General features: G+C 36.3%; 1 protein-coding gene across 1 annotated transcript in view; it reads left to right on the top strand.

Moving 5' to 3' along the window:
* LOC109830842 overlaps positions 359–24,483 on the top strand; it is a 36,389-nt gene continuing 12,264 nt past the window's right edge. Inside the window, exons 1-6 of the mRNA XM_020398202.1 lie at positions 359–535; positions 2,002–2,172; positions 13,198–13,300; positions 13,480–13,622; positions 16,008–16,197; positions 16,911–16,988. Of these exons, the coding sequence (XP_020253791.1) occupies positions 359–535; positions 2,002–2,172; positions 13,198–13,300; positions 13,480–13,622; positions 16,008–16,197; positions 16,911–16,988 (862 nt within the window). The remainder of the gene's footprint in view (positions 536–2,001; positions 2,173–13,197; positions 13,301–13,479; positions 13,623–16,007; positions 16,198–16,910; positions 16,989–24,483) is intronic.

The following is a 24,483-nucleotide window of genomic DNA, read 5'->3' on the forward strand; positions in this document are numbered from 1 at the left end:
GATTGAGAAGTTTGACGGGTCAGACTTCGCCTACTGGAAGTCGCAGATGGAGGACTATCTGTATCAGAAGGATCTTTATCGTCCGTTAATGAGCAAGGCTAAGGAACAGAAGAAAGAGGAATCAGACGAGGACTGGAAAATATTGGATCAAAAGGCTCTAGGGAAGATCTGATTGTCGCTCGCCAAATCAGTCACCCATAATATATTGAAGGAGAAGACGACGACGTGGCTTATGGAAGCGCTCGTAAAAATGTACAAGCAACCGTCAGCCACAAACAAGGTGCATCTCATCAAAACACTCTTCAACCTCAAGATGGCAGAAGGATGCTCCTTCACGATGCACCTCAGCGAGTTCAACATGATTGTTGGTCAACTTATCCCCGTGGACATCACATTTGATGATGAAGTGCAGGCTCAATTGATTCTGTCGCAGTTGCCGGATAGTTGGGCAGGTTACGTGACTACAATTAGCAACTCAGCAGGGAATGAGAAGTTGAAGCTGAACGAGGTTGCTAGCATGATTCTATCCGAGGAGGTTAGAAGGAAACCGTCCGAATCAGAAGGTTTAGGTTCAGCCCTAAATCTCGAGCAGAGAGGCCGAAGCCAGAAGAAGGGTAACCAGAATAGGAATCGGTCAAAGTCAAAGAAGAAGATGTCAAACTCGAAGGTTAGACCTATCAAAGGGAAGTGTTGGAACTGCGATCAGGAGGGCCATATGTTTTCAGTCTACAAAGAGCTAAAGAAGGATGCGAACGAGCAGGAGGCTCACATCGTGCAAGATGCATTGATCCTTACTATGGACAACGACTCAAATTCTTGGGTTGTTGACTCAGGAGCCTCATTCCACACCACTGCTAATAGGAAATTTCTTTAGAACTATGTAGCAAGGGACTTTGGGAAAGTGTACTTGGGGGGACAAAAAGCCTTGCAGTATTGTTGGAAGAGGCAACATGAAAATTCAAATGAAATGCTCTAAGTGGAATTTGAAGAATGTCAGATAAGTACCAAAGCTAAAGAGGAATCTTATTTCGGTTGACCAGCTTGGAGCAGAAGGCTATGTTTTAACATTCACCGGAGATTCGTGGAAAATCTCCTACAGTACTATGGTGGTTGCCCAAGGCAACAAAACCGGAACGCTCTACCTAACTTCACATGCGAGTGATAACCTCGCAATTGCAGCTGGCAAGGAGAGTGTAGATCTGTGGCACAATAGGCTGGGACACATGAGTGAGAAGGGTATGAAGATTCTACACTCAAAGGGAAATCTAACCGACATTGATTCAGTTGAAGTTGGTGTTTGCGAGGATTGGATCTACGGGAAGCAGAAGAGGGTTAGTTTTTAGAAGAATGGAAGACCACTTAAAGCTCAGAAAATAGAGTTTGTCCATACAGATATTTGGGGTCCAGCTAGCGTGTCTTCTCTTGGCGGTTCGGCATACTATGTTACCTTTATTGATGATCACTTGATGAAGATGTGTGTATACTTCATAAAGCACAAGTCAGAGGTGTTCAAGATCTTCAAGAAGTGAAAATCCATGGTAGAGAATGAGACAAATCTGAAAGTGAAGTATCTGAGATTAGACAATGATGGAGAATATGAGCTGGAGGAGTTCAAGAGGTTCTGTGCTCTGAATGGAATTCTTTTGGAGAGGACTACTCCAGGGACGTCGTAACAGAACAACGTTGTAAAAAGGATGAACAGGACATTGATAGAGCGTGTGAGGAGCATGCGTCTACATGAAAGTCTATCTAAGATGTTTTGGGCGAACACGGTGCATACAACAACTTACTTGATTAATCATGGGCCATCAGTTCTATTAGATTTTAGGATTCCTGAAGAGGTCTTGGAGTGATAAGGATGTTAATCTCTCACATTTGAATTTCTTTGGCTGTGTGGCATATGTTCATATCAGTGACCATGTCAGGGACAAGCTAGAAGCTAAGTCACAGAAGTGTACATTTATTGGATACAATATTAATGAGTTCGGGTATCATCTTTAGGATGAGAAGAACAGGAAAATCACCAGGAGCAGGGATGTGATATTTAATAAGGAGGTGATGTATAAGGACATAGACAATGCTAAGAATAGCCAAAGCAATGGGAGCAGCACTACGGATGTAGGTGTATCCGAGTACATGGATTTAGAGGAACTTCCAGATGGGGAAGACAATGTTAGTTTTGACCGAAGAACGAAGGAGACTCTAGGCGCAAAGACTACTACGCAGGGCATGTAGCTTAGGAGGTCATCCAGAGTACCCAAACCGAATCCCAGATATCTTTTGTCACTAGATTATTTGTTTTTGACATATAGCGGAGAACCGGAGTGTGTTTGCTTCAGAAATCAGTTTCATTGTTGAATCCATTACAACGTTTATCATTTACATAGATTCAAAAGAGTGTATCTTTTTATAAGATCTCTCATTACAATAAAAATAAACAAAGACTTCCTAGAAACACACGCATAATCGTTTATCGATCGCTGCTTGCATGAGATCTTTGCCTGTACCGGGGACGTTTTGATGTGTGGACTGTCGAGTATCAAATCCGGATTGATCGGGACGAATGCTCGCTGTTCTTGTTTTGTTTTTGACACAAGAACAGAAGTAAATATCTCAATAATATGAGATAAATACTCTTCTTGAGATCAAAACAACGTTTGATCCCAAGGAAAAGGCGAAAAGGCTGTAGATCTCTCGAAATTCTCCCTTTATGTTCAGAAAATCGCCAAGACCTCGCATTTCTCTCTCTCTCTCTCTCTCTCTCTCTCTCTCTCTCTCTCTCTCTCTCTCTCTCTCTCTCTCAAATTTGTGGGTTCTGCTCTTAGAACGTCAACATCTCGCCTCAAAGTTCTAAATTTTAGATCTCCCGTGCATAGGGGTGCTAGGGGTGTATTTATAGGCTTCAGATCCTGTGTTTTCAGATAAGATTTTGTGACCTGATCATCTCTTCAGTTAGAAATGACTTTACCATGTTTAAGGATGATCCTAAAGTAGTTAGGGAGGCACCGGGTAGCATGATTCCTGAGAAATCATCAAAAATGTGTTTTGGGGGAGTCAGACTGTGCGAGAGAGTTTTTATCTGTCTCGACATGAGAGACAATTTTTATCTGTCTCGGCATGAGAGACAATTTTTATCTGTCTCGACATGAGAGATAATTTTTATCTGTCTTAGGTTTCAAGACACATTAGTTGTGTCTCGTTTGCCGCTTCGTCGATTTGTACGATTTGTCGCTTCTTTGTTCTGTTATTTTGCATGTTTCTTTGCTTCCCTTTGGCATCAGATGATCTTCTTTGACTCGGATATCTATATTCTTTGTCTTCTCCTTGTCTCGAGCTATGTGTGGGAACCTATAAGTAATTTTTAATACCTACAAATACCACCTCCAAAGTTTTTAGCCTCATCAATATTTATTATTAAGGAGTCTGGAATACTTTGGATAAGATAAATCCAGCCTTCAATTCTTTGACTCCTTCAGCTTTCATCCTATTTAGTACTTTTGTCGAATAGTTTGAAATTTTTTGGGTGTTGCGTTTATCATCTGACCGTTGTCGAAACCTTGAACTAAAAACTAGTGTGTTGATTTCTAAATTACCTCGTGTCGTTAAATCAATATTTAACTGACGGTCTTCGTTAGAAGTTTGTATCTAAATTATGATTAAACTCTCAAGGGTAATTTGGAACTGAGAATTATCCTGAGCCTTATTGAAAGTACCCTAGAGGGGGGTGAATAGGGTTATTGCTAATCTTATTAGATATTAATACCGATTAAAAGTTATTAACAAATATATCCTAACAATGATGATATTTAATAAGCTATATGCATGGATATATATGCAAAGGGAAAAATAAACAAGATTCAATATAAACAAATAGTGGACACAAAGAGCAATCCAAACATAATGATATGATCATGGAGTTCGGACCTTCCATCCTACGTCTCCGCTCCCCACTCCCGGGAAGAACTCCACTATCGACACACCTAGTTTAGAAGCCGGAACTTCTCTACATATTTGGTTTTCTAGCTCACCGAAAACTCTACAAATCTCTCACAATGTACATACACAAACTACAACCTCAAGTTTCGGTCCTCACGTATCGCCTCCCTCAAGTGCTCGGCTTTACTACCTCTCTCTAGACTTTACTACCGGCGCCACTTCTCTTGATATCGACTACATCCTCACCACACACTCCTCTTGGTTTAAATATGTATTACAAAGCGATACTCTCACAATTAAGTCTCAATTACAAGATTTATTCTCTATAATAGATGAGAACACAATTTAGGCTCACTCTCAAGGTTACACTCACCACAACACCAAATTATACAATATGTAAAAATAGTTAAGCTCAATGGTTGTGTGTGCAAACAATGAGAAAATCAAATATAAACTCAATTAAATCTAGCAAATATGAATATAACAATTAAAGCATAAACAACCTAGAGATATGAGTTTAGAAACACTTCTCTAATCACAAGAGAGTGGGATAGGAAGATTAAAAGACCAAACTGAAATTGATCTCCTCTTCTTGTAAAACAATCTTCACAAAACTAATTTTGTAAACAAACACTTAAAACAAAGTAAAACTCTTTTTAAACTTGTTTTAAAACTTCCCTTCTTGGTTCAGAAGTAAAATGGTATAGGGTATATATAGGATGAAGAAACAAAGCTCAAAACCCAAGTAAAATCTAGCAAAATGATAAAAAATTAAAAACTGGAAATGTAGCCGTTACAGATCATCAGTCGACTGACGGGTTGGATCAGTCGACTGATGAGCTGACCATTATAGGCAGCTAACAACTCATCGGTCGACTGATGAGCATAGCCAGTCAACCAAAATGAAACAAAAACTTTTGATGATTACAGGTAGTTTCATCAGTCGACTGATACAAACCATTAGTCGACTGATAACATGTTATCAGCCTGGATTGAATAGTAAAAAACGAACTTCAAACCTCTTTTTAAAATATCAAATAAATTCGTAAAAATATAAAACTTTGGGAAATTAATGTAAACATGATAATGAACATGTTATAAAAAGAATTTTTCAATTTTCATTTCCTATTTGTAAAATCTTATTATTTTGTAAAATCACATAAGTATGAACATGTTAAAAACTTGATTTTGCCAAAATGACTTAAACAAAACTTAAAATCACATAAGTATGAACATGTTAAAAACTTGATTTTGCCAAAATGACTTAAACAAAACTTTGAAATACTTTAGAATGGATTTATAGACTTATACAAGATATGAAAATAGTGTAAGTAAGTGTTCAATCCATAAACAAAATATTTTGCAAATTCAATATAGTATGAAGCACATAAATGTGAATATATATTGCTTCATATCTATATAGCTAAACCAAAATAACGTATCCACATATAAAAAATAAGTATTATATATTTATTTGTTTGCAAAAACTTTTCTGAATAAAACACATAAACCATTAAATTGTGTGTGTATAATATTGAGCTTAAGATATTAACACACAAAGTATAAACCCTAAACTAATTTACCCAAGCTTGATAGGTCTTCAATATGGTTGACTTGGTTGCGGATGAAGCTTGCTCTTGAATATGACTTGATGTACAATGGTTTCATACCGATATTCTGCTAACCTCCATTTGATGTGATCGTGAAGGCTCAATCCATCCAACCTCTAACGTATTGTTTGTTACCTAATAAGAAAACATAAACACTAGACAAACAATATTAGGAATTGTTTGTAATCATCAAACAAGATTAGAAGATATAGGCTCATAATATAAGACCTAACAATCTCTCTCTTTTTGATGATGACAAACAATCTACACAAAGAGTATATAAGATATATAATAAAACACAATACTCTTAAAATATATATACTCACAATCCAATTGTTTCTTCCCCTTTGGCAACATCAAAATGGGGAAAATATAAGAGTAAGAGAGAGAAAGCTCCTCCTATCATAAAGCATAGGTGGGTATAAACAAAAATATGGAAGGCTTCTCCTATCAAAAAGCCATATAAAAAATATTCAATGATGAGCATGGTAAATAAATGTGAGTAAGCATGGATACAGAATATCCTAAACACCACTCATATTAAAGGAGACCAAGTGACCACATGTATGTGTTATTAAGAAAAGAGTCATAAGAGTCTAAAACATATCTATCTATATATATATCCATAGGATATATATAAAAAACAAACAAAAACAAAAAAAACCCAAAAATAAAAATCAAAGTTTTAAAAATTATAAAAAATCAAGAATCAAATGATTTGTCAATAAATTCAAAAGAAAATTCATAAGTTATCAAACCATAAATTATGATTGATTGAGAACATATATAAATACATTATTATAAGAATGATGTCTCAATACATGAAAACAAAGTATATATATATATATCTAAAAAGTGTTTGATCAATAGAAGAAATCTTATTTGTAGAACTTGATCAAACTACATAAGGAATACATTATAAACCACAACTAGATGATCCGGAAGCTCAAATACATAAATGTCATCATAAGAGTGATTTAAAATGATCCTATAAGCATAAACACATAGTTCAATCTAAAAAAATTGAAAACAAGTTATAATAACAAAAAAAAGATGTTTTAGCAAAAAATCATCTTGATAAAAATTGTATCAATTCATAGGGATGAAAACATGAAAATCTATGAAAGAGAATCATGAAAAAATATGAATGATAACTTTTCAAATCAAATAAATCTATGAAAGAGAATCATGAAAAAATATGAATGATAACTTTTCAAATCAAATACCAAGTATAGAATTATTTTTAATTTTGTTTATAAAACTTTAATATGAATGATAACTTTTCAAATCAAATACCAAGTATAGAATTATTTTTAATTTTGTTTATAAAACTTTAAATAGAAAACATCTTTAAGAACATGAAAAACTAAAAAGTTAAAGAATTTGTTCTTAAATATTAAACATGTTTTGATACTCAATTACTCTTGGTATCTAAGAGTCTAGGGACATGACCCCTATCATTAAAACTCAAGGCCCTTGGGTTATGAACCCATTTGGGCGTGTATGATGCACAGATACAGTCAAAAAATTCATATGCATGACCTTTTCGATTGTAATGTGTGAATAAAAGGGTCTAAAAGGTTTGTGTTGACCAAGTGGTGGTGCACGAAATTATTTGCAAACAAAGGTAATTTATTTGAAGCTTTTTGCAAATGAGAAATATTTTTCAAATCAAAACAAAATTTAGTCAAATGACCAAAGTGACCATAAAATTTACACTTATACACATGAGCATGTTTATGATTATCATTATGTATGTGTACATGTGTATGAGATGGAGAAGCTTGATGGGATGAACAAGGATGAATATATTTAGGCATGGTGGGTTTTTGTGCATCATAACAAAACTTAGCAATATGGCATTTTCGGCCGCAAATAGAACACTTGTAAGTTTTGTTATACATGTGTGCATAGTAAAATAGGTTTCTTAGAAACATTATCATGAGACTTTGCACACAAGTCCATCAGCTTTTCATTGTTGGCAATGCATGTATTTAATGTTGAATTTAAGAATGATATGCATTTCTTTATTTGATTCAACTCATCATTTGAAATATATGTATTGTCACAAGAAGTAGAACAAACAAGAGTATCTAATTTATTTTTATTAGCCTCTACTTCTATCATAGCATTATTCTTATCATGAATCAAACATGCAATATCCAATCTTATTTTTTTCATTGCATTCTTTAAGATTAACATTTTCATTTGTAATGAAATCAAACTTAGATATAAGGGACTCATGATTGGATTTTAATTGAATATAAGGGACTCATGATTGGATTTTAATTGAACATGCTTGCTTTTTAATTCTTTAAAGTTATGTTTTAATTTCTGATGGTCATGCAACAATTTTTCATATTCATGTGCGAGCTCATCAAAAGTAAAATCATTATCGTTGTCGGACTCGCGTACCTCACTAGGGCTATCGCCTAGTGGTCGTATGCATGAAGATGAGGCTCCTTTTGAACTTAAGCTGAATCCTCCAAATGTTGTCGGATTGCCTCCAAGTCTCCTTGATGTGCTTCTATTAATTTTCATAACGTATAAGCACTATCAAAAGAATCAAGTTTGTTAGCAAAAGATAAGCCAAATGCATCAATTAGAAATTCTAACAAGGACTTGTTCATAGCAAATAATCTATTATCATTATTACTCCACTTGGATTTCTCCGTAGTGGGTACAATATAAGCGCATTCAATAATTTCCCATATATCGATATTTGTAGATCTAGCGAAAATGTTAAATCTAGCACACCATTATTCATAGGGAAAATTATTGATTCTAGGAGCAATGTTAATATCATAACTAAGACTACGTGCACCGTGCATGTTCATGATATGTGCAAACAAGAAACAAATAATATCAAAATAAGATTAGCAACAATATTAAAGCTTGGACCATTAACTCAGGGCGGTTAAACCTTAAATCAAGAGCACCAAGCTCTGATACCAATTGAAAGTACCATAGAGGGGGTGAATAAGGTTATTACTAATCTTATTAGATATTAATGCCAATTAAAAGTTATTAACAAATATATTCTAACAATGATGATATTCAATAAGCTATATGCAAGGATATATATGCAAATGGAAAAATAAACAAGAAACAATATAAACAAATAGTGGACACAAAGAGTAATCCAAACACAATAATATGATCACGGAGTTCAGACCTTCCGTCCTGCGTCTCCGCTCCTCACTCCCGGGGAGAACTCCATTATTGACACACCCGGTTTGGAAGCCAGAACTTCTCTACACACTCGGTTTTTTAGTTCATCAAAAACTCTACAAATCTCTCATAATGTACATACACAAACTACAACCTCAAGTGTTGGTCCTCACGTATCACCTTCCTCAAGTGCTTAGCTTTACTACCTCTCTCTAGGCTTTACTACCGATGCCACTCCTCTTGGTATCGACTACGTCCTCACCACACACTCCTCTTGGTGTAAATGTGTATTATAAAGTGATACTCTCACAATTAGGTCTCAATTATAATATTTGTTCTCTATAATAGATGAGAACATAATTTATGCTCACTCTCAAGGTTACACTCACCACAACCCTAAATTATACAATATGTGAAAATAGTTAAGCTCAATGGGTGTGTGTGCAAACAATGAGAAAATCAAATATAAACTCAATTAAATCTAGCAAATATGAATATAATAATTAAAGCATAAACAAGCTAGAGATATGAGTTTAGAAACACTTCTCTAATCACAAGAGAGAGGGATAGGAAGATTAAAAGCCCAAACTAAAATTGATCTTCTCTTCTTATAAAACAATCTTCACAAAACTAATTTTGTAAACAAACACTTAAAACAAACTAAAACTCTTTTTAAACTTATTTTAAAACTTCCCTTCTTGGTTCAGAAGTGAAATGGTATAGAGTATATCTAGGATGAAGAAACAAAGCTCAAAACCTAAGTAAAATCCAGTAAAATAAAAAAAAAATAAAAAACTAGAAATATAGCCGTTACAGGCCATCAGTCGACTGACGGGTTGGATCAGTCGACTGATGAGCTAACCATTATAGGCAGCTAACAGCTCATCGGTCGACTGATGAGCATAGTCAGTTGACTGATAACCTCATCAGTCAACTGGTTAGTCGATCAAAACGAAATAAAAACTTTTGATGATTGCAGGCAGTTTCATCAGTCGACTGATACAAACCATCAGTCGACTGATAACATGTTATCAGCCTGGATTGAATAGTAAAAATGAACTTCAAGCCTCTTTTTAAAATATCAAATAAATTTAGAAAAATATAAAATTTTGAAAAATTATTGTAAACATGATAATGAACATGTTACAAAAAGTTTTTTTAAAATTTCATTTCCCATTTGTAAAATCTCATCATTTTGCAAAATCACATAAGTATGAACATGTTGAAAACTTGATTTTATCAAAATGACTTAAACAAAATTTTGAAACACTTTAAAATGGATTTATAGACTTATACTAGATATAAAAATAGTGTAAGTAAGTCTTCAATCCATAAACATAATATTTTACAAATTCAATATAGTATGAAGCACATAAATGTGAATATATATTGCTTCATATCTATATAGCTAAACCAAAACAATTTATTCACATAGAAAACAAATAAGTACTATATATTTATTTGTTTGCAAAAACTTTTGTGGATAATACACATAAACCATTAAATTGTGTGTGTATAATATTAAGCTTAAGATATTAACACACAAAGTATAAATCTTAAACTAATTTACCCAAGGTTGATAGATCTTCAATATGCTTGACTTAGTTACGGATGAAGCTTGATCTTGAATATGACTTGATGTACAATGGTTTCATACCGATATTCCGACAACTTTCCATTTGATGTGATCGTGAAGGCTCAATCCATCCAACCTCCAATGTATTGTTTGTCTAGAATATCTAATAAGAAAACATAAACACTAGACAAACAATATTAGGAATTATTTGTAATCATCAAAATAAGATTAGAAGATGTAGGCTAATAACATGAGATCTAACACTTATTTCGGCGAAATTGTTGACGCGTTGACCGTCATTGTCCTCCGTTGTGGCATGAACACAATTTATACTCATACGTTAACTAGAGTCTATACAGTTTAGGCTCTTACGGTATTAGAGCTTTAGAGCGTTGAGAATTAGTTTACACTCGTATACTCATCAGAGTTTTGGGCCGGAATCAGTTTAACCTTATATACCCGTTGAAGGTTTAAGGAGATTGTTTGTTGGAAAATTTGTAACAAGACAATGAAAGAATTAAATGTTTTATTCTCTCTAACTCAATTATAATTTGATTTTTTTGATTATAAAAGAGAAGAGAATTGATGTGAAATTTCTCCTTTGTTTTAGTCTGGGTTCTTCACGGTGGCGATGGAATGCCTCCTTCGAATGCTCGCATCGAGCTTGCTTTCCGTTGACGATCTGACGTTTTGTTTCACTAGAACGTGGTCTTCTCCTCCCGATTTGACACTGTGAAGAACTTGCAAAGAAAGTTTAAAATTAACTCTTGATGAGTTAATAACTCTGAACGAGTTTGAAACTTTATGAAAGAGTAGATTTAACCGAAATTGGTTTATAGGCCAAGGATGAAGAAAGCTCCTGTTGTCGATCTCCAAAGTTCCAGCAATTACCCTAAAAAGCCAGCCCCAAACTCAATTGAGTTTACTCATATTTATAGAGGTTTTAGGGGTGTAACCGCCCCCTAAAATCTCTCCTTAATGGGGTGTAACCGACCCCATTTTGTGAAAAACTATTTTGAAACCATTCAAGAGTTTAAGGGGTGTAACCGCCCTCTAAAATCTCTCTTGGGTGGAGTTGTGATCCCCTCAGATCGTGGGAAACGGTTTTTTGGAACTGTTTGAATGAGTTAAATGTAGAGAATAGCGTTCTGGGCCCGAACTCTACGTTTTAGACTTGAAACGCAGAGTAGTCTAAAACGTAGAGTTCGGGCCTATTTTGGTGGTTGAGAACACATAGGTCGCTCTGCATTTTGACGTTGCAACGCAGGTCAGACCCGTGCATTTTGATGTTGCAACGCAGGTCTGACCCGTGCGTTTAGACTTGAACGCTGGGGATGAACCCTACGTTTTGATTTGAAGAGACCGTCAATTTATAATCTCTTTTGCTAGAGCGTTGTAAAGACTGTCATCTTGTAATCTTCGTCTTGGCTCCTTAAAAATATGAGAGTCATCAGATTATAACCCCCGATGTTGATCGTGAATGTTATTGATTAGAGCTTTCATAAGTTATTGCGAAGGTCGTCAGATTGTAACCTTCATCGATTTATGTGAAAGTCCTTAAATTATAGACTTCTAGAAGTCGTCAGATTGTAACTTCCATCATTGGTGTTTGATGGGGGATCTACTATCTACAGTGATTTTTAGATAACCTACAGAGATGCAGTTTATACTCATCGAAGTGTTTGCCATTCTTATTTAGCTTGTTTTGTCGTTATGACACCGATATCAACCAAGGCTTGAATGTTGTTCTTTAGAGTAAAACAAGTCTTGGTTGGATGATGGACCTTCCTATAATACACACAATACTTTGGATCCGAGGTCTTATTTGCTTCCTCCTGATTTGTAATCGATGGCAGCTTGATTTTTTTGTTGAAGAGGAGGTACTCAAAGATGGCTGGAACTTCATCATCTTCAAAAGAATACTCCTACTGGGATCTAGGATCAGTTGCAGGTACCTTAACCATTGATTGGCTTCTCTCATCCTTCTTTCTTTTGAGAAAGCATTTGGCCAGTTCACCGTGTAGTTTTAACCCTTTCCATGTGGTTGAAGGTACAACTCCCATGACCTCCAGGACATCTAGAGAAAGGTTATTGTGGCAAGTTTACAAGATGAATTTCTCCATGACCGGATCACGGTAGTTCATCGCCTGGTTGCGGAAGCATTTGACAAAGTTATCAACCGTCTCCCCATCCTTTTGCTTCTAATCTAGAAGAGCTCTAATCGACACTTTAGTGTCGTCATCGAAGAAGTGGCTGAGAAATAGGCTTTCCATGTTATCCCAACTATTGATGCTTTCAGGTTTGAGATGTCGATATCAATTGAAGGCGGCCCCGTGAAGGGTGCCCACAAATGAATGAGTCATCAAGGGTTCATTCCCAGAGATTACTCCTAAGTGAGACTTGAAGTAGATCAGGTGTTGGGTTAGTGAGCCTCTCCCATCAAATGGCGTGAAGTTAATCAAATTGTACTTCGACAGGTACGGAATCGTGTCCTACTCCTTAGACACGGGCACAAAATGCCTGTCTTCTTTACTTCTTGAGTGGACATTAAGGCATTAATCTTACTCTCGAGTTCTCTCATATTCTTGTCCTTGCCCGCATCTCTCTTTGAGCGATGTTGAGGAGAAGCAATTGGGCCACCCGTAGTTTCATTGAGGGGTGCAATTAACTACCCCCGATGTTATCGAGGGGTGCATCAGCCTTGATGACTTCATCCACTTCAGGATCACTATCGTCTGCACCGTTTTAAACGGGCATGATAGGTGTAGTGCGATGGCTAGACTCAGCCCGCTGACTGAACTCTGGTGGTCGATGTCTTTGAGCTTGCAACTCTCTCATTTGTTACATAGCCAACTCCATCTCTATTTTCATTTAGGCTCTAAGCTCTTCTCGTTGTTTGGCTAGAGGTTCTTGAAGGGTCTAAGCTACGAGATCAGGAGTGATCGTGAATGCCTCTCTGGTTTCCCTCATGCTAGATATGGTATCATCAGAGGTGATTGCGGAGCAGGTATCCAAAAGTTCATCATCCGAAGACAGTCCTTCGTGAATTCTAGTGGCTCCTAATTAAAGCCGAAACATTCGTTTGGCTATTCTTGGATCGACTTTTTTCCCGGAGAAAAGTCGGGATTAGAGTCATTTGAAGCAATTGCAGACTTTTTTTGATAGCCATATTGACGGTGACTTCAGGTAATTCATCATCCTGGACGACAGATTTTCTCTCGTGGAAGCATTTTGATCTGAGCTTTGATGCTTCAGTTGTAATTTTCTCAAATACCGAGACCCTTTGTGAAATGATCATGGGGCAACTACATTTTGATAATATTGCCCTGGTAAGTCTCTCGCATGGACAATAAGAACTTGTTTTTCAGATAATTATGTTTTGAGATTTGTTCGTACCCCCAGCCTGATAGCACAACTCGTCGCATTATGACCAAAGCATCCTATTGTTCGTTGGTGCGATATTACGTTAGGAGTCACATGTTTAGAACCACTAGGAGTCACATGTTTAGAACCACCCCCTTGCGAGTGTGGAATCTTAATGGGTTTCTGGACTTCAACATGAACCCTCAGTCGAGAGGTGACAAGAATTCTCTTATGCACGGCACATGAACGTATACAATGAGGTGTCCTAGTTTGTTTGGATATGGCGGGACACCTTTGAACAGCAGATGGCTTGACGGGAGAACATGTACGACCCCCAGTTTGTGGAACTACTCAGGTTTTGTTTATCGGAGCTTTGCCTCGATTTTTGTGGGAAGGACCAAGGCGATATACCATCATAACCTTGAATTTTGACAGGTCAATGCTACCGTGAGGCTTTACTAGAGGTACGAAAGAGACTGGAGCAGGAACAGAGGCTGACAAAAATGGAGAAATAGCCGCGGGAGATTTTATTTGTGCGAGACAGACTTCCCTGTCTCGTCCAGGCATGAGACATGTTAGGTTGTTTCGGCCTGCGAGATAGACTTCTTTGTCTCGGCTGGGAGAGATAGTTCCGACTATCTTCCTAGTTGATTTTCGCCTGAGTTCAAATTTTGGAATCCAGACTCGGCGGTTCTTCGACCACCTCTTTCTTCTTTAATTCTTGTGCTTTTCGCACAAGGGCACGCGCGTGTACGGCACGTGTGTGACGTTTTTGGATGCGCTCCTTAAGAGTTGAGTGGGATCTTTTGATGAGAACCTATTCTTCCATTGATGGTTTTAAGGAAGTAACAACAAATTGTCGTTGAGGCGATTGGATTATTTGATGTTTCCTGGATTCTAAGTCTGCATATCAACAAACCCAATCGACTTTTTCTATGGCCTTAGCAATTTGACGAGCTTAGCATTGGAGCCCCCTCTGATAAGCCCTCTTCGTCAGAGTTTGCGTACTTTGGTTGAACAACTCCTTGACTGGAGATGAGTTGTAGCGAGCAGAGTCACTTGTAGCCTTCATCGGTGAATATGCCTCCTTCAAAGACGAGATCTTTTCGCACTTGCAGAGAGAGGAGGATTTTGATAAAGACGAGTAGAAATATTCCTCGAACTTGACTTCGTCGAACTTGTACTCGACCACTAAATCAACGGGGATCTTGATCTTCGGTTGTGATACGACAACCTTGGTGATGAGACTGTTGCCTCCCACTATGATCGCTAGAGTGTTTTCATCAGAAATCAGTTTTATTGTTGAATCTGTTTCAACATTTATCATTTACACAGATTCAAAAGAGTGTATCTTTTTATAAGATCTCTCGTTACAACGAAAATAAATAAAGACTTCCTAGAAACACATGCAGAATCGTTTATCGATCGCTACTTGCGTCGGATCTTTGCATGTACCGGGGACGCTTTGATCCGTGGACCACCGAGTATTAGATTCGAATTGATCGGAATGAAGGCTCGCAATTCTTGTTTTGTTTTAGACACAAGAATAGAAATAAATATCTCAATAATATGAGATAAATATTCTTCTCGAGATCAAAACGACTTTGATCCTAAGGAATAGGTGAAAAGGCAATAGATCTCTCGAAATTCTCCCTTTATGTTCAGAAAATCGCCAAGACCTCGCCTCTCTCTCTGAAATTTGTGGGTCTGCTCTTAGAACGTCAACATCTTGCCTCAAAATTCTGAATTTTAGATCTCCTGTGCATAGGGGCACTATGGGTGTATTTATAAGCTTTGGATGATGTGTTTTCAGATAAGATTTCCTGATCTGGTCATCTCTTTAGTTAAAAATAACTTTACCACATTTAGGGAGGCACCGGGCAGCACGAATCATGAGAAATTATCAAAAAATGAGTTTTAGGGGAGTCTGACTGTGAGAGACCGTTTTTATCTATCTCAGCATGAGAGACAGTTTTTATCTGTCTCGGGTTTCAAGACACATTGGTTGTGTCTTGTTTGTCGCTTCGTCAATTTGTACGCTTTGTTGGTTCTTTGTTTCGTTGTTTTGCGCATTCCTTTGCTTCCTTTTGTTATCGGATGATCTTCTTTGACTCGGATATCGACGTTCTTCGTCTTCTCTTTATGTTGAACTACGTGCGGGAACCTATAAGTAATTTTTGATGCCTACAGAGTGCTATGAGGAGGCTATGCAAGTTAGTGAATCTCAATAGTGGGAGCATGCGATGCAAGAAGAGATTGATTCTCTACACACTAATGAGACATGAGAGTTAGCCCAGCTACCTGCGTAGAAGAAAGCCTAACATAACAAATGTGTCTATCGGGTCAAGCAGGAGAGTGATGAAAACAAGAAGTACAATGCCATATTAGTCGTGAAGGGGTTCCAACAAAGGGAAGAAGTGGACTATACAAAGATATTTTCCTCCATTGTGAAGCTTACAACCATCAGATCGGTGTTAAGCTTAGTAGCTGCAGAAGATCTCTACCTTGAACAATTAGACGTGAAGATTGTCTTTCTTCATGGTAACTTGGATGAAAAATCTACATAAAGTAACACGTTGGCTTCATTGAGGAAGAAAAGGAAGAGATGGTGTGTAATCTCAAGAAGAGCTTGTGTGGTTTGAAACATGCTCCAAGACAGTGGTACAAGAAGTTCGACAACTTCATGCAAAACAATGACTATGGAAGATGCAATTCAGATCATTGTTGCTACTTCAAGAGGTTCGAGTCTAGCTATATCGTGTTATATTATATGTTGATGACATGTTAGTTGTAGGACTATGTTTAGAGGAGATAAACAATTTGAAGAAGCAGTTGGCGAAGGAGTTTGCTATTAAGGATCTAAGTACAGCGAAGTAAATTCTTAGGATGCGAATCAGTAGAGATGAAGCTGAAGGGACGTTGAGGTTGAGTCAGGCTGAATACATCGAGAAGGTACTTCAGAGATTTAACATGAAGAATGCTAAGCCCGTCAGCTCTCCCCTTGAAAGTCAATTCAAGTTATCTAAGGAGAAATCACACAAGACAGATGTAAAGAAGGGGAACATGAGCAGAGTGCTATATTTGTAAGCCATTGGTAGTATTATGTACACGATGGTTTGCAAGAGACCGGATATCGCCCATGCAGTGAGAGTTGTGAGCAGGTTTGCAAGCAGTCTAGGGAAGCAACATTGGAAGGCTGTGAAATGGATATTGTGTTACTTAAGAGGGACTACGGATATGTCATTGTATTTTAGGAGGAAGTGGTCGGTACTATGGGGATACGTGGATGCAGATTTCGCTGGTGATCATGATACGAGGTGAAGCACCACAAGGTATGTTTATACGTTAGCATCGACAGCCGTGAGCTAGGTCTCATGTCTATAGAAGATACATTGTTCACGACTGAGGCAGAGTATGTCGCAGTGACTGAAGCCAGGAAGGAGATAATTTGGTTGACCGGGAGCCTAGAAGAGTTGGGTTTGAAGCAGGGGAACAACATTCTTTATTGTGATAGCCATTATACTATACACCTTGCCAAGAATCTAGTATATCATACTAAAATAAAGCACATCGACGTACGTTACCACTTCATACGCTTGCTGATTAAGGACAGGAAGTTACAACTAGAAAAGTTTTTGGAGAGTCAAAATCCTACGGATATGTTGACGAAAGCAACAACCATCGACAAATTGGAGTTGTGTGCACTTCAGTTAGCTTTCACGCATAAGAGACGAAGGTGGAGCCACACTAGGAGGATAGGCAGGTCCGTCGAGATGATATTGATTTAAGAATGGATTTTTTGGGTAGGAGAAGATGCTTGTGATGACGATGAGAGATCGGGAGAGCTCGTTGATGGCAGTTTCATCTCCAAGTGGGAGATTGTTGGTTTTGGTTGTGTGAAGAACGAAACCTGAAACAAATCCGCGAAGCTGAAAAATCTCGGGTTGGTCGACAGACGGAGTGACCCCGGTCGACCGAAGAGACTGCAGAAAATGAGCTTAGGAACACGATGTTGGCCTTTTTGTTTTGATGATATTTTAACAAATAATTTATGTCTAATATTGTTTGTCTAGTGTTTGTGTTTTCTTATTTATTCTAGACAAACAACGATATCGGAGGTTGGTTGGATTGAGCCTACACAATCATATACATTGGAGGATGGAAGGAATAGTAGAGTGAAGCAATACACTTCAAGTCAACTATTCAAGTTCAAGCTTCATCTGCATAGTTTACCAAGTCGAGCTTATTGAAGATCAAGATAGCTTGGGTAATTAGTTTAGGTGCTATATTATGTGTGTTTAATACAACAAGCTTAATATTATACACACACACACACACACACACATTTTATGAGTTTATCCGCTTTAGGTTTTACCACAAACAAAGTTTTTTTAACAAATAAATTTATGTTTATATACATATATGTTTGTTTTAATGTGGATAAGTTATTTTAGTTTAGTTATATAGATATGAAACAAGAATATATACATATATGTTTGTTTTAATGTGGATAAGTTATTTTAGTTTAGTTATATAGATATGAAACAAGAATACATTCATATACATATTCATATTTTAGTTTAGTTATATAGATATGAAACAAGAATACATTCATATACATATTCATATGTTTCATATTCTATGGTATTTTGAAAAATATTGTGTTTTTTGTTTATAAACTTAACAACTATAGTTTATACCTTTTATCAAGTCTATAAAATTATTTTACAAAGTTTTAAAAGTTTGTTTAAAACATTTTGTCAAAAACATGTCTTGTTTAGCTTTCATGTTTTGGACTTTTTTGAAAAATAAAGAGATTTCTCATTTGGGAGGTGTAATTCTAAAAATACTTTTTGTAACATGTTTATTATCATGTTTACAATCATTTTCTAAAGTTTTACATTTTTTGAAATTTATTTGCTATTTTTAAAGGGACTTTTAAAATTAGATTTTCAGCATGAACAGTGTTTGTGCATGTTTTAAGTTGACTTATAACACCTGATAAGTCGACTTATGTTCTCTTCTGGAATGATCAAATTTTCCTCTGCCAATTCAACTTATCAGTCATGGAAAGTCGACTTATGTCTTGTTTTCCAGTTATTGTTTTCATCTCTTAAGTTGACTTATACTTTATACGAGTTGACTTGTATCAAGTCGACTTATAAGTCAACTTATAAATCTGACCGTTGCACAGTAATGGCTATTTTTAGATTTTGTGTATTTTAGTGATTTTTATGGGTTTTTGAGGTTTTCTTGGGCTGGTTTCTTCCACCATATATATACCCCATTGTCATAACTATTTTGATCTACCAAGAGAAAATTTTTAAAGAGTTTTACAAGTTTGTTTAAGGGTTTTAAAAGTGTGTTTAAGAGTTTGGTTTGTGAAAAAATTTTCACAAGAGGTTGAGGAGATCATCCTTTGGTGTTTGAGCATTCAACTCTTCTCCCTCTCTCTTGTCATCTAGAAAAGTTTTTCTAAACTCTTGTCTAGCTATTTATATGTTTGATTTTCATTTCTTTAAGCTAGAATTTATATTGAGTTTAATTTGATTTTGATTTATACTCATTGTTCATACACAACCTATTGAGCTTATTGTATTTGTATACATAGTATATATTCGGGTTGTGAGATTGTGACATTGAGAGTGAGCCTTAATTAAGTTCTCATCCATAATAGAGAACAAAATTTTTTATTTGAGCTTTTATTATGAGGATACACTTTTTAATACACTTGTACACCGAGAAGAGTGTGTGGTGAGAGACGGGATCGTCCCAAGAGGAGTGACGTCGGTAGTAAAGCCTAGGGAGAGGTTGTAAATCCGAGCACTTGAGAGAGACACGGGCTAGAGACCAACACTTAGAGGGTGTAGAGTGGATTTGCAAGAGTGTTGATTGTAAAGTTTTTGGTGAGCTAGAAAACCGAGTGTGAGTTGTAAACGTTATTCAGGTGAGCGTTGAAAACCCGGTTGTGTAGTGGATTTTTTCCGAGAGTGGGGAGCAGAGACATAGGATGGAAGGTCCGAACTCCATGATCATTTCTTGTGTGTTTGAGTTTGGCTTGTGCACTTATATTTTGTTTATCTGTATCACCATTCTTTCATTGTCTAATTTATCTACTATGTTGTTTGTATTTGTTTATACTTTACTTACCATTGTTTGTATATCCTTGCATATATATCTTATTGCAGGTCTAATTTGCTAGGATATTTGTTAATTAGTTTTTATTGGCATTAAATCAAATTAGATTAGCATAAACCCTATTCATCACCTCTCTAGGGTTCTTTCCTAGTGGTATTAGGGTCTAACACACGCTCTGGCCGGTCGACTGAAGCTGTGTTGTCGGTCGACCGAGGGTGACCAATCACTCTACCGAGGGCCTTAATCTAACTGACCGAAAACATACACGAAAACCCTATAAAATAAGTGTGTTCTGGCTAGTCGACCGACACCCATGGTCCGGTTGATCGGAATCGGTTTTTTCTAGTTTCCTGCTTTGTTTGGGAATCTGTTTTGGGCCATGATGCTATATATACCTAAACGATTTTAGAGTTAGTTGCAACATAAAAAAGAGGGTTTTGAGAGGATTTTTTCAGAGAGATCTCAGAGAGATAAAAACCTATTTGTGAGCATTGTAATCTTCTTCAATTAATCAAAACTTTTAGGTGTGGCTCCCGAGGACGTAGGCACGTTTGTCGAACCTCGTTAAATCTGGTGTGTTCTTTTTGTTTGATCTTTCCTGCAACTTTTTCCTTTATTTGCTGTGATTTCCCGCTTGCCTACTTCGACACAAGATCCGAAATGATACATGTTCGATTGTGTGATTCGAATCCCCAACAATGGGTATTTTGACAACTAAATTGCAAGATCCATTAGGATTTGAGGGACCAATGAGCAATTATTGAGATTTGAGGGACTACTAGTCAATTATTGAAGATTTGAGGGACTAATATCTAAATAACCCTTTAGTATAATGACATTACCCCATATCTAAATAACACCTTGATTCGGGAAGTTAGATTAGCATATTTTATTTTCTAATACTTCTTAGCTCCTCAAACTATACTACACCCTTTTCCTTCATCTTTTATAGGTGTATTCTTTATTTGTTTCCTCTGCTTAATAAATTTGTGGATTGTCCTGCCCGAATTACTCAAAAAAGAAAAAAAACAAAGGAAAAAAAACCATTCGATAATTAATGTGTCACCAAATGCAGCATTAACATCACAACAAAAAGTGGAACCAACACTGGACAAACATTATACTAGACTATCTATCCAAAACAGTGCATGCAAGAAATAATTGCCCCCAAACGATGAATAATGTACGCTGCCTTTTGCTTCTATATATTCTCCACTTTGTAGGATAAGTCAACCACTGGACAGATTCATTCAAATCCCTCATCCCTAACAGTTATTGAAGCCAAGTTGCCTCTTCTTGCATTAAGACTGGTCAATATTTACTGTACACGGCTCACCCCTAGGAGCTCAACTTGATAAATTTATGGGTTTCGGAGCAAGTTCTATATATTCTACATCAGCGTAATCTAGATTCTCCAAACCCTCAATTTACACATGACAAGGTTTATTGGTGTCTGTGGAGGTAGTTGTTCTACTGTTCTCCCCCAGTCTTGATGGAAGCTTTAGTATTCCTCAAAGGTGCTCGATCGCGTCGCCAAGTATATGGGAGGCTCTACGGTAGAGTTTGAATTGGATGCGAAGTTAGTTATTGATGAGTTAAATGGTGGTAAAGATTGCTTAATTAGCTGCATTTGGTCCTATTTGCAACGCTATTCAATTGGAGGCTTGTCATTTCCCTTTACACCGTTTTTCCTTCGCTTATAGAGAAGGCAACAACATTGCTTATTCGATCGATTGCGAAGTTTGGAGTCACAAGTAGCATGTATTGTCATTGAATTTCTTCTTATTCTGAGTTTATTGCCCAGGATATTACTGGTGATCTAGCTTCGATTAATCCTTATTAATTTAATCCATTTTTCCTTTTAAAAAAAAGTTCCTCATGATGTATGGAAATTGATAATGTACTTGGAAACTCGATAAGTATCTTCCCACAATAAAAGTTTCAAAATACCCATTCAACAAGTTTTTCAGATACAAGTCGGATCCAAATTTCAAATCCGATCTGCTTTAAAAAGATTCTTTAACGATTGAAAACTTGTAAAGATAGTCTTGAAATGATATTGTAGACGAGTTAGCATTGAAGACGTCCCGATAGAACTTAATGATCCAGAATGTTCCTTTGTAAGCAAAAGCTACAATTTGCTTGGGCGTCAGACGCTCATTGGTGCTACTCAGGGCATGTGAAACTTTTCTAGGAGCATCTTTGAAGCTCATACATGAGAAAATATCTTTTACCTTTCAGTAGAGTGGAAACTAATGTTACAGAAAGTTCTAAATGACCTAGACATTGGACGCGACGCCTAGCATCTAGGGGTGAGCTTAGGTGGGGCGAAGACAGTTTTCTTATTTTTTATTTTTTAATTACAATAATTAATAGCAAATGCCAATGTTACAGCAAGCTTAGGTGTTAGGATGACGCCTATGTTAGCCTCATGGTTATGAGCCTACTCCCTAATCTTGTTTTGATGATTACAAACAATTCCTAACATTGTGCGTCAAGTGCTTGTATTTGTTTTGTTAGGTAATCTACACAAATATCGATGTTGGAGGTTGGATGGATTGCGCCATAACGATCATATCAAATGGAGGTTGGCGGAAATAGTGGAGTGAAGCCATTGCACATTCAAGCCAAATTTAAGATCAAGCTTCATCCGCAACCAAGTCGATATTATTGAAGATGAAGATTGCTTGGGTATAGTTTTTATAGTTTAGGGTTTATACTTGTGTGTCAATACTTAGAGCTCAATCTTATACACACATACATGTTTTGGTTTTTTAGTTTTCAAGTTTGAATATGAAACAAATTTACTTATTTATATACATACATACATGTTTCATATTTATCATTTTTGGTTTTGGTAAACAATGTGTTTAGCCACATAAATATGAAACAAATGAATACAAATTGTATACACTCATATTCGTTTCATATTTATATGTGCTTGATATAATTTCAGTAAAATCAAGATTTGAAATCATGTTTATTATTTTAAAAGATTGCATAATATGTGTATTTTTGATAAAATATTGTGTTCTTAGTTTATGGACTTGATAATACTAGTTTATATCTTTTCCTAAGTCTATAAAGCCATATAAAAGTTTTTAAACTTTAGTTTAAGTCAAAAATCAAAAATCAAGTGTTTATACAAACATGTATTTGAGTGTTTTTGCAAAATGATGAGATTTTATAATTGGGATGCGTAATTTAAAATTTTATTTTTGTAACATGCTCATTATCATTTTTATAATTATTTCCCAAGTTTTATATTTTTTGGTATTTATTTGCTATTTTTAAAGACACTTCAAAAATCAGATATCATACATGAATAGTGCGTGTGCACGTTCATGAGTCGACTTATAAGATCTGATAAGTCGACTTATGATCTGCTCTGAAATATGCAAAATCTTTCTACTAAGTCGACTTGTATTTCCTGTAAGTTGACTTATGATCTCTATTAAGTCGGCTTACGAAGTGTTACATAGATAGTGTTTTTAAAATGCTAAGTCGACTTATATCACTGACAAGTCGACTTATTACATATGAGTCGACTTATACCCTTTCATAAGTTGACTTATAAACTAGCCATTGCACAGTAACGACTATTTTCCAGATTTTATTGTTTTGTGATTTTTATGGATTTTTGTGTACTTCTTAGGCTGGTTTCTTCCATCCTATTTATATCCCTTTGTCATAACTATTTTCAACAACCAAGAATATTTTTAAACAAGTTTTAAAAGAGTTTAAAGTTTGTTTCAAGTTGTGTTTGTTTTTACAAAGAGGAGCTTACAACGTTGTTTGAGGAATTCATCCTCAATCCTTCTTCATCAACTCTTTGTGTTTATAGAGAAGTTTTTCTAACTCTTTTATCTAGCATTTATTCTTTATTTTCATATCTATATTATTGCTAGTTTATTCTTGAGTTAAATTTTATTTGTACTCATTTATCACGCACACCCATATTGAGCTTTTAGTATTTCATACATTATATATTTAGGTTGTGGTGGGTGATATTGTGAGTGTAAGCTTAATTGAGTTCTCATCCATTATTGAGAACAAACATTTGTATTTGAGCATTATTGTGAGTTTCACTTTGTAATACACTTTTACACCGAGAGGAGTGTGTGGTGAGAGACGAGATCGATTCCAAGAGGAGTGGCATCGATAGTAAAGCCTAGGGAGAGGTTGTAAATCCGAGCACTTGAAGAAGGCGGCATGGGCTAGAGACCAACATTTAGAGGGTGTAAAGTATGATTGTAAGAGTGTGAGCTGTGAAAGTTTTCGGTGAGCTAGAAAACCGAGATTGTGAGGTGTAAGCGTTTTCGGGTGAACGTCAAAAACCCATTGTGATAGTGGATTCTCCCCAGGAGTGGGGAGCGGAGACGTAGGTCGGAAGGACCGAACTCCGTGATCATCATCTTGTATTTGCATTGCTCATTTGTCCACGATCTTGTTTATATCGTTTCATGTTTATTTGCCCTGGTTAGCCCTTATGTTTTGATGATGTTCTTACAACCACCATTATCGGTACTAATGGCTTATTGAGTGTAAATGTAGTAAACTTATTTATCAAGCTCGTTAGTGCCATAAATGGAGGATGGATGGAATATATGCTACAACGATGATATCCAAAGGAGGAGGAGGCCAAGAGATGAAGCAACGCTATTTCAAGAACGTCAAATTCGATTAAAA

This window comes from Asparagus officinalis, chromosome 2 (assembly GCF_001876935.1).
Source record: "Asparagus officinalis chromosome 2, Aspof.V1, whole genome shotgun sequence".
NCBI classification, from domain to species: domain Eukaryota; kingdom Viridiplantae; phylum Streptophyta; class Magnoliopsida; order Asparagales; family Asparagaceae; genus Asparagus; species Asparagus officinalis.